Source organism: Carcharodon carcharias, chromosome 2 (assembly GCF_017639515.1).
Source record: "Carcharodon carcharias isolate sCarCar2 chromosome 2, sCarCar2.pri, whole genome shotgun sequence".
Classification (NCBI taxonomy): domain Eukaryota; kingdom Metazoa; phylum Chordata; class Chondrichthyes; order Lamniformes; family Lamnidae; genus Carcharodon; species Carcharodon carcharias.
In genome coordinates, this window is record NC_054468.1 from 43,850,410 (window position 1) to 43,867,735 (window position 17,326).

At 41.8% G+C, this 17,326-nt stretch overlaps 1 protein-coding gene across 7 annotated transcripts in view; it reads left to right on the forward strand.

The window, feature by feature from the left end:
- The window catches only part of atp13a3 (ATPase 13A3), a 187,182-nt gene that overhangs the window by 132,493 nt on the left and 37,363 nt on the right, over nucleotides 1-17,326 (forward strand). For all 7 annotated transcript variants that reach the window (XM_041211022.1, XM_041211039.1, XM_041211072.1 and 4 more), the window contains 4 exons: nucleotides 8,152-8,248; nucleotides 8,356-8,428; nucleotides 10,616-10,793; nucleotides 12,263-12,444. In XM_041211022.1, the coding sequence (XP_041066956.1) occupies nucleotides 8,152-8,248; nucleotides 8,356-8,428; nucleotides 10,616-10,793; nucleotides 12,263-12,444 (530 nt within the window). The remainder of the gene's footprint in view (nucleotides 1-8,151; nucleotides 8,249-8,355; nucleotides 8,429-10,615; nucleotides 10,794-12,262; nucleotides 12,445-17,326) is intronic.

Consider the following 17,326-nt stretch of genomic DNA (forward strand, 5'->3'; position numbering starts at 1 on the left):
CTGGCCCTAACTGCCTCCTCTTCACCATGGACATCCAATCCCTCTACACCTCCATCCCCTAAGAGGATGGTCTGATGGTTCTCCACTTCTTCCTTGAACAGAAGCCCAAACAATCCCCATCCACCACCATTCTCCTCCACCTGGCTGAATTTGTTCTCTCACTGAACAATTTCTCTAACTTGTCTCACTTCCTCCAGGTGGGCTATGGGTACCTGCATGGGCCCCAGTAATGCCTGTCTTTTCATGAGGTATGTGGAACATTCCTTGTTCCAGTCGTACTCAGGCCCCCTCCCACAACTCTTTTCTCAGTACATTGATGACTGCATCAGTGCTGCTTCATACTCTTGCTTGGACCTGGAAAAATTTATCGATTTTACTTCCAATTTCCATCCCTCTCTCACCTTCACATGGTTCATCTTCAACACTTCCCTTCTCTTCCTTGACCTCTCTATCTCCATTTCCAGTAATAGACTGTCTACCAATATTCATTACAAGCCCATCAACTCCCACAGGTACCTCGAATACAACTTCACACACCCTGCTTCCTGTAAGGACTCCATCCCATTCTCTCAGTCCCTCTGCCCCTGTCGCATTTGTTATGATGCCACCTTCCAATATCGTTTTCTGACATGTCTTCCTTTTTCCTTAACTGAGTGCTCCCCCCCGCCACTGTGGTTGACATGGTCCTCAACCGTGTTCGACCCATTTCCCACAACTCTGCCCTCAGCCTTTCCCCTCCCTCCCAGAACCATGATAGGGCTCCCCTTGTCCTCACTTTTCACCCCACCAGTCTCTGCATTTCTGCATCATCCTCCGCCATTTCTGCCATCTCCAGCATGATGACACCACCAAACACATCTTCCCCTCACTCCCCCGTCAGCATTCTGTAGACAACCTGGTCCACTCCTCCATCACCCCCAACTCCTCATCCCCTTCTCGAGGCACCTTCCCATGCAATTGCAGAAGGTGCAACACTTACCCTTTTACCTCCTCCCCCCTCACTGTCCAAGCCCCAAACACTCCTCTCAGGTGAAGCAGCGCTTCACTTGCACCTCCTTCAATTTGGTCTACTGCATTTGCTGCTCCCAATGCGGTCTCCTCTACATTTGGGAGACTAAACCCAGACTGGGTGACTGCTTTGTGGAGCACCTTCGCTCAGCCTGCACGCACAACCCAGACCTTCCTGTCGCTTGCCATTTTAACACATCATCTTGCTCTCATGTCCACAGGTCCGTTCTAGGCCTGCTGCAATTTTCCAGTGAATCCCAATGCATATTGGAAGACAGCACCATCTCTTCTGATTAAGCACTTTACAGCCTTCCGGACTTAATGTTGAATTCAACAACTTCAGACCATGAGCTCTCTCCTCCATCTTTGCCCCTTTTTTAATCCAATTGTATTTTTAAAATAAAATTTTATTTATTCATTTATATTTATTTAATCTTCTTTAAAATTCTTTCCCCCCTGACATATCTGCCCCCAGGGCCATTGTCACTGGTTTCTATCTTGTGCGTTCAGAATGCTGGCCCTCGTTCTGCTATTGACACATTCTGCTCTTACCTTTATGCCACTATCAGCATCTCCTTTAGTCTTTACCAGTACCATTAACACACCTTTTGTCAATTTCTCCTTAGTTCCCAACTATTGCTGACCTTCTATCTTGCTTCACCTGCTCCACCCCATCTTAAAACAGTATAAAATCCATCACATTTACACTCTCTTTAGTTTTGAAGAGTCATATGGACTCTCAATATTAACTCTGTTTCTCTCTGCACAGATGCTGCCAGACCTGCTGAACTTTTCCAGCATTTTTTTTTGTTTATTTCAGAGTTCCAGCATCTGCAGTATTTTGCTTTAATCCAGGCTATTGTTCTGGGGACATGGGTTCAAATCCCACCACGGCAGCTGGTGAAATTTAAATTCAATTAATTAATTTTAAAACTCTGGAATTAAAAGCTAGTTGGTTAGTTATTAATGATGACTATGAAACTATCGTCAATTGTCATAAAACCCATCTGGTTCACTAATGTCCCTTAGGGAAGGAAAGCTGTGACCTTACCTGGTCTGGCCTATGTGTGACTCCAGGCCCACAGCAATGTGTTTGACTCCTAAATGTCCTCTGAAATGGTCTAGCTAGCCGCTCAGTTGTGCTAAATCACTACTAGGTCAAAATGATGGACCACCTGACATCAACCTAGGAACTGGAAACGACAATAGCACACCCAGCTCTCTTAACCCGCCAAAGTCCTCCTTACTAACATCTGGGGGCTCATGCCAAAATGAGGAGAGCTGTGCTACTGACAAGCCAAGCAACAGCTTGACATTGTCTGTTAGATATGATTTAGTGAGTATGACTATGTCCCAGACACCACCATCACCATTCCTTGGTATGTTCTGTCCCACTGGCAGGACAGATCCACCAGAGATGGCGGCACACTGGTACAGTCAGGAATTGTCCCTTCAGTTCTCAACATTGGCTCCGGATTCCATGAAGTCTCATGCCATCAGGTCAAACATGAGCAAAGAAACCTCCTGTTACCACCTACCTCATGTCCCCACCCCCACCTCCCCAGCTGATTAATCAGTATTCTTCCATGCTGAACACCTATTAGAAGATGCACTGAGCGTGGAAAAGGCACAGAATGTACTCTGGATGGAGGACTTCAATGTCCATCACCAAAAGTGGCTTAGTAGTACCACTACTAACTGAGCTGGCTGAGTCCTCAAGGACATAGCTGCAAGACTGGACCTGTGGGAGGTAAGCGCCCTCATGCTCAACAATTTACCTGTTGCAGATGCATCTGTCCTTGACAATATGGTTGGAGCGACCACCGTACAGTCCTAGTGGAGACAAATTCCTGTCTTCACATTGTGGATACCCTCCATTATGTTGACCTGAATTTTACCTTTGGCAGGTGTGCGCAATCGGCGGGCCTAGGAGCGGTCGGGAAACAAGCCCCTGACCGTGATTGGCCCCCCGATTGTGATTTTGGCCAGCCAGTGTGAAATGTGCACTGAAAAGCTCAGTGCTGCCAGGGTGGGGGTGGGCGATGACGTTTCTGCGAGCACAGATGAACGTTGCGAGAAAGCTCCCTGAAGGCAGACAGCTACCTCGGGAAGCTGCAGACCATTAAAAAGCTGCAACAAAATGTCAAGAATCACAATCAGGCACCTGAAAACATAATTGATAAAAATGCTGTCCGCAGATATTTTTATTTTATTTCATGATGGAAATTTCATCCCACTCTTGGATGAAGTTTGATGAAAAACGTAAAGGCCACCTGGCCGATTCACACGTCCCCCAAACGTAAGATTAGGCAGGCCGCGAAAAACCAGAGACAATTGCATTGTTAAAGGGCTTAATTACCCTCCTAATTGTCAGCGGGCGTGCTTCCGACTCTTGCGGCGCCCACTGAGTGAAATATCGCACAATGATGTTGGGACACTTGCCTGATGTCGTCTTGCATGATTTTGCGCCTGATCAGGTTGGGTACAGGCCTATCCGTGGGAGATAAAATTCAGACAATTGTGTGCACTATCCTGCTAAATGGGATAGATTTAGAACAGATCCATCAGCTTAAAATTGGGCATCCAAAAGGTGCTTTGGGCCATTAGCAGCAGCAGAATCATATTTGACCACAATCTGTAACCTCATGACCTGGCATATCCCTTACAGTGCCGTCACCATCAAGCTGGGGGATCAACCCTGATTTTCAATGAAAAGTTCAGGAGAGCATGCCGGGAGCAGCACCAAACATATCTAAAGATGAGGTGTCAACCTGGTGAAGGTACAACACAGGATTACTTTCATGTCAAACAGAACAAACAGCATGGAATAGACAGCTAAGTGATCCCACACCAAGGGATTAGCTCTAAGCTCTTCAGTCCTGCCACATCCAGTTGTGAATGGTGACAGCCAATTCAACAAATAACATTAGGATGAGGAGGAGGCTCCACGAATAACCCCATCCTGGGAGCCCAGCAAATAAGTGCAAAAGACAAGGTTGAAGTATTTCAGCTAGAAGTGCCAGGTAGATGATCCATCTCTGCCTCCACCTGAGGTCCCCAGCATTCACAGATGCCAATCTTCAGGCCATTCAATTCACTGCATATTTTATCCAAAGAAAAGCTGAAGACACTAGATCTGCAAAGACTATGGACCCTGACAACATTCTGGCAGTAGCTCTGAAGACTTGTGCTCCAGAATTAGCTGAACTCCTAGCCAAGCTGTTCCTGTACAGCTAAAATACTGGCATCTACCTGACAATGTGGAAAATTGCCCCTGGACCCAAAAAGCAGGCCAAGTCCAACCTAGCGAATTACCATCCCAGGCGTCTACTCTCAATTCATTAGGAAAGTGATGGAAGGGATTGTTGACAGTGCTATCAAGCTGCTGTTACAAAGCAATAACCTGTTCACTGATGCTCAGATTGGGTTCAGCCAGGGCCACCCAGCTCCCTACCTCATTACAGCCTTGTTTCAAACATGGACAAAAGAGCTAAATGCCAAGAGGTGAGGTGAGAGTGATTGCCCTTGACATCAAGGCAGCACTTGACTGAGTATGGCACCAAGGAGCCCTAGCAAAACTGAAATCAATGGGGAAAATTTCCACTGATTGGAATCATACCTAGCACAAATGAAGATGGTTGTAGGTCAGTCATCTCAGTCCCAGGATATTGCTGCAGGAGTTCATCAGTGAAGCGTCCTAGGCCCAACTATCTTCAGCTGCTTCGTTAATGACCTTCCTTCCATCATAATGTCAGAAGTGGGGATATTCGCTGATTATTGCACGATGTTCAGCATCATTCACGATGACTCAGACACTAAAGCACTCCCTGTCCATTGTCAGCAAGACCTGGGCAATATTTAGACTTGGACTGATAAGTGGCAAGAACCATTTGTGTCACACATGTGCCAGGCAATGACCATCTCCAACAAGAGAGATCCTAACCATCTTTCCTTAACAATCAATGGCATTACCATTGCTGAATCCCCCACTAACAACATATCGGGTGTTACCATTGACCAGGAACTGAATTGGACTAGCCATATAAATACTGTGCCTAGAAGAGCAGCCCTGAGACTGGGAGTTTTGTGGCAAGTAATTCACCACCTGACTCCCCAAAGCCTGTCCATCAGCAACATGGCACAAGTCAGAAATAGTCAGGAGTGTGATGGAATACTCTCCACTTGCCTGGATGAGAGCAGCTCCAACATCAATCAAGAACCTCTACAATATCCAGAACAAAGCAGCCTACTTGATTGGCACCCCATCCAGCACCTAAAACATTCACTCCCCCCTCCTCTGACAGGCAATGGCAGCAATATGTACAAGATGCAATTCAGCAACTCACCAAGGCAGAAGAACACCTTCCAAACCCATGACCTCAGCCACCTTTTCCTTTTCCTTCCATGCCTTTGTTGCTCGAGCAGAGGTCACACAGTCAAATTCTGGATTGGTTCTTTCAACTGCAGCATCACCTATTAATGTGCAATTGCTGAGCAGGATTCAGAGGCCAGACCTGCAAAGATCTCCATATGGCTCTTGCTGGAGTCAAGTCCTCATGCCCTTTTTGATGCCCCGGCAGCAGGGGCCCCTTCAAACCTACAGCCGTTAAGCACTTTGAGATAATTTACTATGTTAAAGGTGCTATATAAACACAAGTTGTTGTTATGTCTGACTCCACTGACTGAGTACACCCTATGCACTTTCTGTCAATCTCTCTCTCTCTCTCTCTCTCTCTCTCTCTCTCTCTCTCTCGATACTGGCATTCTGCACCACCTCCAAGTTTGCCCCTTTTCTAAAATTGGATTTGAACACTCAACTGGCTGTGAAGCGCTTGCTTGGCCTGGTGTAATCTCTCCACACTGGTGCTTTGATGAGGCAAATTGGTTGACTCTATCTCTGCTTGGATGCTGGCTGCACTCCCAGGAAGGAACAGAGGTGGAATCTGGCTTTCCAGAGTTTCCAGCTGTTCTTCTGGCAGCTTAATTGGCACAAGCTACATGAAAAAATGAAAGACTGCACTTATATAGCACCTTTCATGACCAAAGGAAGTGCCAAAACATTTTCCACCCAATAATATAGTTTGGAACTGTTGTCGTGTTGTACCAATTTATGTACAGAATTCCGCAACCAGCATTGTGCTAACGAGCAGATAATCTGTTATTGTGATTTTGATTAAGGTTTAAATATTGGCCAGGATTCCGGAGATAATTCCCATACTCTTTCTTCGAAATAATATTGGGGAGAATTTTCCTGTTGGCATGTGGGGGCGGGCCCCACACGTTGACACGTAAAATGTAGTGGGGTGATGTCGGACATGCACCCTGACGTCATTGCGCGTCATTCCGATCTTTCATTTGGCAAGCGCGCGCTGGAGGCGGCTGCATGCCCGCCGACCTGTCAAAGGCCTGTTAAGGCCATTAATGAACCAATTAATGTAACCCTGGAAGCTACCCGTCCAACCTTAAGGTTGGCGGGCAGGTGAAGAGTCCAAGTGATCTTCGCGTTTTTCCTGTGGATGAGGTTTCGTGAAGATTTTATTAAATTAATAAATAAATTTTGCTCAATTCATAAACATGTCCCAGTTCATGTGACACTGCCATATGAGGGGACATGTCTAAAGAATTTTATTCTTTCTTTATTTCAAAGTTTCAAAATGAACTTAATCTCCCTGAGGCAGCTCCGTGCCTCAGCGAGATTTCTGCGCCCTTTTGCAAGCATTCCCCAATTCTTCCTCCTCCCCAACGCCCGCACAGGTAACGCTGCGCTACCAGGCGTGCATCATGTTGGGCGGGCCATAATTGGCCTGCCCACATAAAATGGTGGAGTACAGACGATGCAGCAATCGGCTCCACCCCGCCCGACAGAGAAAATTCTCCTCATTGTATTCACATCTTTTATGTCCACCTGAGGGGCCAGCTAGTCTCTCAGCCGAGAGATGACACCTTTGACAGTGCAGCACTCCCTCAATTGGATCTGGAATGTCAGCTTGACCCACAGCCTTCTGACCCAGAGGCAAGAGTACTACCAACCAATGTTTTCTCCAAGCTGTGCAGACCATGCCAGCCCCCTTTAGCTTCTGTGTGTATACTGCCATGGAAAAAAAATTAAAGGGCCATTGCACTCAAACAAATCCACTATGCACTACAAAAAAAAGGTTACATTGCTACTAACTGAATCACAGATGGACTTCAATCCGTTCATCTCCTTCAAAAGCTGCACTCCCTTTGTTTCCCACACCCTCACTATCTCTCTCCTCCTCATCCATCGTAAATGCCTTCCTGCATCTTGGCTCACTTGAAGAAAGTGAAAAATAGTAAAGGGATATGTAATCACCTGATAGTGGACTCGCCTCCACCTCCACCTCTGCCAATGGAAAAGCAGCATTTATTGTTCATCCCTTATCATGAGACATCAGAAGTGCTGGTTAACTATCCATTATAACAATGATGTTCTCCACTTCCTGATTTTGAAGTCCCCAAAGCCACCACATTCCATTAAACATTTGATCAATTTTTTCACTCTTAGATATTTATCCAGCAATTTTTCAGTTTTATAAAGAACTAAGCAATATAATAACTTTGCACATTTTTAATAACCTAAGGGTAAGCAATTTTTTTCAAGTGTTTTTTTGAGGTTCGTTAATTTAAAACTGGCACTTAATTCTGGGCTCACAGTTTAAGACAAGAACCTGCTTACATTTAAGTTATCTAGTCTCAGCGTACTTAAGACTGGCTGTCTGCCCGTTTCCCCCTCACCGCCCCAACTCTGGTTTATTTTATGTTTAATGAAAACAAATTTGGATCTGAGCCATACCACATAGCAAGGAACTTTGCTTTGTTTCATGCAGTAATGTTAAATTCATCCCTCTGCTAACATAACCCTCGATAGTGATTCCGTCCTCCACTCCTATATACTTTACAAAGCATGATTTGCTAGTTTATTCATTGAAACAATCACTAAAGAAATTCTAACATGATATACTAAATATAAAATCAATTTTACTTGTATTTAATTTAGTGATGAATGGCTATATTAACTTTCAGTGAACCATAATTAAAGCTTAAAAAAGCTAAATCCAAATTAAGATGACTGTTTGCTAACGGTATTTAGATGAAGATAAAGTTTTATTTTACGTCAAGCAGGGAAGGACGTGCTGCTTTGATGACATCATTCTGTGTATTCAAGTTCATGGCGTTGTACAGTATAATCCAGTATCTGAGTGTTACCTTACTATATTCTGTAAGTATTTGGTTTAGCTAAAGATAAGCTTGATTAATGAATGCATTAATTTTCAATTATTAATTTACAATTTAATTTGTACAATTTCCCTCTCTATCTCCACATAGATGCTTAGTAATCTTGGAGATTTCCAGTTTCTTTTTATCGACTTGGCTATCATCCAGTTCATTGTCTTCACAAGTGAGTATGCTAAAACTATTGAGCAGATGTTTTTTCACAAAATATGCCTCACATTGGTGATTCTTCTGGTACCTTGTTGCTGTGTGGCGTAATGGATCAGAACTTAGAAAATTTTTGGATTAGTACTCAGAAATTTAGCACCTATTTTGAGGGACGTGTGTTTTTCAGCAGCTTTGTTTTTACTGAGGGTAAAGTAAACTCAAATATTTTGCTATGATTTTGGCAAAATAGTTGAGAAGAATGGTTATCAACAGTTCTGAACCAAAAACTGTCAGTGTACATTACAATGTAACTGTTTGTGCATTCGCCTTTTAGCTAGACATATTTCAAATAAAATTAGATTTCTAACTACTTAAAATGGCTCAGTAGTAGCACTCTGACTTCTGATTCAGAAAGTTGCTAGGTTAAGTCCCACTCTAAACACTAGACAAAAAAAATTAAGCTAAGACTTCAGTGCTGTACTAGGGGATTGCTGCTCTGTTGGATGTGCCATCTTTCAGCTGAGGTGTTAAATTGAGACCCTCATCTGCCTGTCGGATAGCGGTAACATATCCCATGGCATTATTTGAAGAAGAGTGGGGGAAGGTATTCTAATAAAAGTATATAAGGTAGCAAATGGTATAGAAAAACTAAATGTGGAAACAATTTATATTTCAAGAGTAGGATACGATGCAATAGAGTCAGATTAGTAAAAGGCAAATTTAAAACTGAAATTAGAAGGAAATTCTTCACACAAAGAGTAAACAGTACATTGAATGGAATTTTGCATATAATGGTAGTGTGGAAATAGATATCTAAGAACCGTTTAAGAAATATTTGGGTGTTGTTACATTCTATATAGAGGCCGATAACTTTTAATTTGAACTTCCAGTTAAAGCTGAAAGGATGACATGTCAAGATTTCACATTTTAAAACTTTTACTGTTTCAAATAGCTAAAAAACACTATTGACTAAACACTGTTTATCATCTTTGGGCAATTTATAGTTAAACTATAGATGTAAGTGGTGTCTTATTACTTATTACACATCACACTTTCTGCAAATTTACAGTTCTTATAGCAAACAGTTCACAGTTTCCCCTGGCTTCCAATTGGTTGCATCCATTTTACTTCCCTGGCCAGGTAGCTTCTAACCCCAGAACTATCTTTCACTCTGAGGGTTACATTCTAGACTTTTTTCCCTAGCTTCAAGCTAGACAAATCTTCCAACTTCTTTCAACTCCTTACAAACTCAGTCCTCAATCTGAGTGTGAGCTCCTACCTGCCTTCTACGTGTGAACGATAGAGTTAGCATTTTCTCTGCTTAAGGTGCAGGCCTGGCTGTTTCTATCTCTTGCTCTCTACTTCTTAGTTGGCTGCAGACACACAAGATAAAAGTGTAACTGCTGTCTGTGATAATTTCTGGGTTTATAGGGAAGCCCAAAACCTGATCTCCAAATGGCTTACTCTACCACCTTCTTCATGGCAATGGGAAACATATTGGTTCTGTACCTAAGTAGAAATGTTAATCAGTTATTGTTGATTCCAACATCCTTTATTATAGAAGTTAAAGAATAGTTTACAGCACAACTGTTTACAACTAGATACTTATAACACCTTTCTGGGGCCTGGGGAAATTCAGGGTCTTATTGTAGATTTAGAAGCTGCTGTCATTGTCTCTAAGCATAAATACCTCGTATCTCTCTTTTAATAAAACAATCTAAATCTTCCTTTGATCTTATCAATTGAACCACCCAGTCTTGCTGTCAGGCAGACTACAGCAAATGTCATATGACCCTTTTCACTACATTTAAAGCTACAGTCCCAAACTATGATAATCTTATAATCCAAAACATACAATCCTAAAACAACAATCTTATAAACCTCAATTATAAAAATGTGTAATTGGAAGTCTTTAGGGAGAAATTAAGATAAAAACTGAGTTACCGTTCTCATAAATCTTGTGGTTTATCATCTATTGAATAATGCAACATTTGAATGAAATAACCTTTGGTGAAACTGTCTCCAACCTACAGCTTGCTAAAGTATTTAGGTACTATGTAGTTTGAAAGCTATTTTAATAGCATAGGAGTGGAACTCTAAGAGGAATAAGCTACAAGTAATAGTAAGACATCCTTCCTCCCATAATTGTGGAATATTTCATTGTTGGCTGTAGAGGAAAATTTATTATCATTCCTGTTTTATTTAGTGAGTTTGAATGCTGCATGGAAAGAGCTTGATCCACAGAAACCACCATCTGGCCTAATCTCTGCTTCACTGATATTTTCGGTGATGTCCCAGATTTTTATCAGTGCTGTGTTCCAGATAACAGGATTTCTTATGGTGAAGCAGCAAACCTGGTATGAAATATGGACACCAAATTCAGAGTAAGTTCGAAAACGGTTACATTCTGAGGAGGATATAAGTATCAAGTAGTGGTAATGTCACTGGACAAGTGATCCAGAGGCCCAGCTCTGGGGACGTGGGTTCAAATTCCACCATGGCAGTTGGTGGAATTTTAAGAATTCAATTAATAAATCTGGAATATAAAGATAGTCTCAGTAATGCTGAACATGACAACCATCACTAATGTCCTTTCGGGAAGGAAATTGGCCACCCTTACCTGGTCTGGCCTACATGTGATTCTAGACCCACAGCAACATGATTGATTCATAACTGCCCTCTGAAATGACCTAGCAAGTCACTTAGTTCAAAGGCAATTCAGGATGGGCAACAAATGCAGACCTTGCCAGTGATGCCCACATCCCATAAAAGAATAACATTTCTCTAAGTGATGTATTTATGTAACAAGGATCCAAGACTGCACTGCAATTCCCAAGGCATCAGTTATCCTGTGGTACTTTGCACAGATCACCGTTTTGTATGAGAGCTTTCACTGTAATTATCAACAAGCCACTTTACTGTAGGGATATTACAGACAAACTCTATTCTGTCCTTATTTATTGTTTATGCGCATACCCACCTGGTATCATTGGATAGTGATCAAGAGTGTGACCACCCAGGGAATTTTCTCCTCTAATCCAGGAACATGGAGAATGACTGTCACCATGGTTTCTGCCTTGAATTACTCAACACTATTTGGAAATCAACCTTTTCCTTTCTGGTCTTTATGGGTGACGTATTCCCTAAATTCAGTAACTGAGAAATTAGAAAAAGTCGATCTAAAGACATTTATCAGATTTATAATTGTTGGTTTTAGAAGAATAATACAGGAGCCAGCTTTGAGTTTTGAGCAAAATTAAGAGTTTAAAAGTAACTTTTTATTCTCATTCCTTTTAAATTTTCCTCTTCTTTTAATTCTCCTCTCCTATAAGTGAAGAGTTCTATTGACTTCACTTACACCGGCAGCAATTTCGTACCCCACATTAGTTGCTGAACTTTGTGCATGAGCTTGGATTGTGAACAAGAGCATTCTAGTTGCCATCAAAGCAAAGAGAGGGCCCTGTCCTTGAGAAACGTTCCTTGCACACTCTCAAATTTTCAGCAAGGGTTATTGGATGACAATTTGGAATGCAAACGACAGCTGAATTTTTTTGGGGGCGTGTTTTGTAACTTTTTTGTGTGATTGTGCAATTTGACTGCTGTGTTGCCTACTAATGACTACATTTTAAAACAATTTAAACATTTTAAAAATAATTAATTGGTCATGAAGTATTTTTGCGTATCTTATAGTTTGTAAATTAATCAAATTAAAATTTTCAGTATAGAATCTTGATAAACATTTTCTTTGATCTTTTTATTTAAAATTAGTTATGTATTGTTGGATTACATTATCCATTTTCCTTTTGAGCTGCTTAGTATAAAAGTTAATATAATTTTTACTATTTTATTACAGTGCTTGCAATTCATCAAAACTGAACTTAACACTGGAGCACGATAATACATATCCTCATGATGAGAAGAATATTAAGAGCTATGAAAATATTACTGTGTTTTTCATTTCGTGTTTTCAATACCTCATTGTGGCCATTGTCTTTTCTAAAGGAAAGCCATTTCGACAACCTAGTTATAAAAACTGTAAGTAAATTGCTTTATTCATATAACTCTTAAATGGTTTAGGTTGCACTGAGTAAAGTTCACAACAAAATTCCTGTACACCCTGCTAACCAAGAGAGTGTTTATATTGAGCCTGAGAATCAGAAATCTAAGTGAGATAAACTAGGGGACTGTGTATGGATTTCTTCCTTCTGTGGAAATTTGCAATTAGAACATAAGAAATAGGAACAGGAGTATGCCATTTGACCTCTTGTGCCTGCTGTGCCATTCAATAAGATCATGGCTGATCTGCTTGTGTTTCGAATTCCACATTCCCATCTACCTCTAATAACTTTGAGAAAAAAAAGTTCTCCTCATCTCTGTCCTAAAAGGGTGACCCCTAATTTTAAAACAGTGCCCCCTAGTTCTGGACTCACCCACAAGAGGAAACATCCTTTCTACGTCCACCTTGTCAAGACCGTTCAGGATCTCATATATTTAAATTAAATCACCTCTCGCTCTTCTGAACTCCAGTGGAAATAAGCCCAGTCTGTCCAACCTTACCTCATAAGAGGATCCGCTCGTTCCAGGTATCAATCTAGTAAACCTCCTTTGAACCGCCTCTAACGCATTTACATCCTTCCTTAAATAAGGAGAGCAAAGCTGCACCAGTGTTCGAGATGCAGTCTCACCAATACCCTGTATACTTGAAGCATAACATTCTTATTTTTATGTTCAATTCCTCACGTAATAAAGGATAGCATTCCATTACCTTCTTAATTACTTGCTGTATCTGCAACTGACCTTTTATGACTCATACTAGAACACCCAGCCCTCTGTGCCTCGGAATTTTGCAGCCGTTCTCCATTTAAGTAATACTCTGCTTTTATATTCTTGCTGCCAAAGTCAACAACTTCACCTTTTCCTGCATTAAACTCCATTTGCCAGATCTTGGCCCACTCACTCAACGTATCTATATCCGTCTGTAACCTCCTCATGTCCCCTTCACAACATACTTTCCTACCTATCTTTATGTCAACTGCAAATTTTGCTACCATGCCATCGCTCCCCTCATCTGAGTCATTAATGTAAATTGTAAAAAGTTGAGGCCCCTGCGGGACTCCACTCGTCACATCCTACCAATCAGAAAAAGACCTATTTATGAATACACTCTGTTTTCTGCCAGCCAGCCAATCTTCTATCCATGCTAATATGTTACCTCCTACACCATGAGATTTAGTTTTCTGTAATAATCTTTGATGTGGCACCTTCTCAAATGCCTTCTGGAAATCCAAGTACAGGATGTCTACAGGCTCCCCTTTATCCACAACGCATGTTACCCCTTCAAAAAACTCCAATAAATTGGTTAAACATGATTTCCCTTTCACAAAACCATGCTGATTACTTTGAGCTTTTTTAAGGGTCCAGCTATAACTACCTTAATGATCAATTCTAACAACTTCCCCACAACAGACGTCAAGCTAACTGGCCTTTAGTTTCCTATTTTCTGCCTCGCTCCCTTCTTGAATTTGCTACTTTCCAGTCTGATGGAACGTTTCCAGAATCTAGCCAATTTTGGAAAATTAACACCACCATATCTCCTACCTCATTAGCCACCTCTTTTAAGACTCGAGGATGCAGTCCATCAGGACCCGAGACTTGTCAGCCCGCATCTCCATCAGATTGCTCAGTACTGCTTCCCTAGTGATTGTAATTTCACCAAGTTCCTCTCTCCCTTTCACTTCCTGATTTACAGCTATTACAGGAATGTTTTTTGTATCCTCTATAGTAAAGACAGCAAAATATTTGTTCATTTCTTCTGCCATTTCTTTATTACCTACCTTAACTCCCCACTGTCACTCTCTTGAAGACCAACGCTCACTTTACTTACTCTTTTGATTTTTAAATACCTGTAAGATCGCTCGCTATTCGTTTTTACATTTCTAGCTAGCTTCCTCTCATACTCTAATTTCTTTCTCCTGATTAACCTTTTAGTCATTCTCTGCAGTTCTTTATATTCTGACTAATCATCTGTCCTGCCATTTATCTTTGCACAGTTACACACTTTTCCCTTAAGTTTGATGCCCTCCTTAACTTCTTTAATTAACCACGGATAGTGGGTCCTCCCCTGAGAACTTTTCTTTATAGTAAGAATATACTTATTCAGAATATTCTGAAAAATCCCCTGAAATGTCTGCCACCGCTCCTCTATTGATCTATCCTCTAGCCTAGTTTCCCAGTTCACTTCAGCTAGTTCAGCTTTCATGCTCACAAAGTTGCCCTTATTTAAGTTTAAAATACTAGCCTTAGGCCCACTCTTCTCCCTTTCAAAGAGATGTAAAATTCAATCATATCGTGGTCGTTGCTACCTAGGGTTTTTTTTTACTCTGAGGTCATTAATTAACCATGTCTCATTACACAATACCAAATCTTTTATAACCTACTCTCTGGTTGGTTCCAGAACATGTTACTCTAAGAAACTATCTCAAAAGCGTTCTAAGAACTCCTCATCTAGGCTACTACTGCCAATCTGATTTTTCCAGTTTATATGTAGATTAAAATCACCCATGATTATTACCCTCCCTTTATCACAAGCACATAATATTTATTCTTGTATACTTCATCCTACATTGTGGTTACTGTTGGGGGGGGGCTGTAGACCACTCCCACTAGTAACTTTTTCCCCCTATTATTCCTCATCTTCACCCAAACCGATTCTACATCCTGATTTCCTGAAACAAGGTCATCTCTAACTATTGCACCTATGCCACCTTTGAGTAACAGTACTATCCCTCCACTTTTACCTATTCTTCTTGAATGTATGTGATATTTACCATGAGTTTGAATATGTTTTTATAATAGTCATTTGGTAGCACAGAACCTGAGTGTTGCTGAAAAAAGACATTTTGTTGAAGTTTTTCATCTTGCACTCATCAGGACAAGCACAAGAATACCCATGTCAGGGGAAGCCATTTCACACTTTATAGTTTGTGAGAAGGGAGTGCTGATTGGCTGGCAGTTGGACTCTGATTGGTAGAGGCATTGTCATGGAGAATGCACCAGATAATGGTGACTTGACAGTTACAGTGCTAAGCATTGTTTGAAATTTAAACCAGACAGCTTGACTTTGATTGGCCAAAGGATTGCCTTGAGGAATGAACCAGTGAATGGCTATCACTTATTTTCTTTAGCTGAAACAGGCGCAATGTGTGTATATCATCTTTCTGTCTGCAAAAAACAGGGCCCTGTGTACTAATATATGTAGTTAAGAATTCAGGACCGGCATGTTCCTGCTAGGATGAAGGATAAGCATGGCAAGTTTCAGGAACCTTGGATAACGAAGGATATTGTGAGATTAGTCAAAAAGAAAAGGGAAGTATTTGTCAGGGCTAGAAGGCTGGGAACAGATGAAGCCCGTGGAGAATACAAAGAAAGTAGGAAGAAACTTAAGCAAGGAGTCAGGAGGGCTAAAAGGGGTCATGAAAAGTCACTGGCAACCAGGATTAAGGAAAATCCCAAGGTCTTTTATACATATGTAAAGGGCAAGACGGTAGCCAGGGAAAGGGTGGGTCCACTCTGGGACAGAAGTGGGAATGTGTGTGTGGAGCCAGAAGAAATGAGAGAGATACTGAATGAATACTTCTCATCAGTATTCACCAAAGAGAAGGACTTAGCAGTCAATTTGTCTTGGGAAGAGTGTGTAGATAGCCTGGATCATGCTGAGATCAAAAAAGAGGAGGTGTTAGGCATCTTGAAGAATATTAAGGTGGATAAGTCCCCGTGGCCAGACGGGATCTACCCCAGAGTACTGAGGGAGGCAAAGGAGGAGATTGCTGGAGCCTTGACAGAAATCTTTGTATCCTCACTGGCTACGGGTGAGGAAACCAGAGGACTGGAGAATGGCCAATGTTGTTCCATTGTTTAAGAAGGGTAGCAGGGATAATCCTGGAAATTACAGGCTGGTGAGCCTTACATCAGTGGTAGGGAAATTATTGGAGAAGATTCTTCGTGACAGGATTTACTACCATTTGGAAGCAAATGGGCGTATTATTGAGAGGCAGCATGGTTTTATGAAGGGGAGGTCGTGTCTCACTAACTTGATCGAGTTTTTCGAGTAAGTGACAAAGATGATCGACGATGGAAGGGCAGTGGATGTTATATACATGGATTTCAGTAAGGCCTTTGACAAGGTCCCTCATGGCAAACTGATATAGAAGGTAAAGTCACACGGGATCAGAAGTGAGCTGGCAGGATGGATACAGAATTGGCTTGGTCATAGAAGACAGAGGGTAGCAGTGGAAGGGTGCTTTTCTGAATGGAGAGCTGTGACTAGTGGAGTTCTGCAGGGATCAGTGCTGGGACCTTTGCTCTTTGTGGTAAACATAAATGATATGGAGGAAAATGTAACTGGCTAATTAGTAAGTTTGCAGACGACACCAAGGTTGGAGGAGTTGCAGATAGTGAAGAGGATTGTCAAAGGATACAACGGGATATAGATCGGTTGGAGACTTGGGCGGAGAAATGGCAGATGGAGTTTAATCCAGACAAATGCGAGGTAATGCATTTTGGAAGGTCTAATACAGGCAGGAATTACACAGTAAATGGCAGAACCCTTAAATGCATCGACGGGCAGAGGGATCTGGGTGTACAGGTCCACAGGTCACTGAAAGTGGCAACGCAGGTGGATAAGATAGTCAGGAAGGCATATGGCATGCTTGCCTTCATTAGCAGGGGTATTGAGTATATAAGCTGGGAAGACATGCTGCAGCTGTATAGAACCTTGGTTAGGCCACATTTGGAATATTGCGTGCAATTCTGGTCACCACATTACCAGAAGGATATGGAGGCATTGGAGAGGGTGCAGAGGAGGTTTACCAGGATGCTGCCTGGTCTGGAGGTTATTAGTTATGAGGAGAGGTTGGAG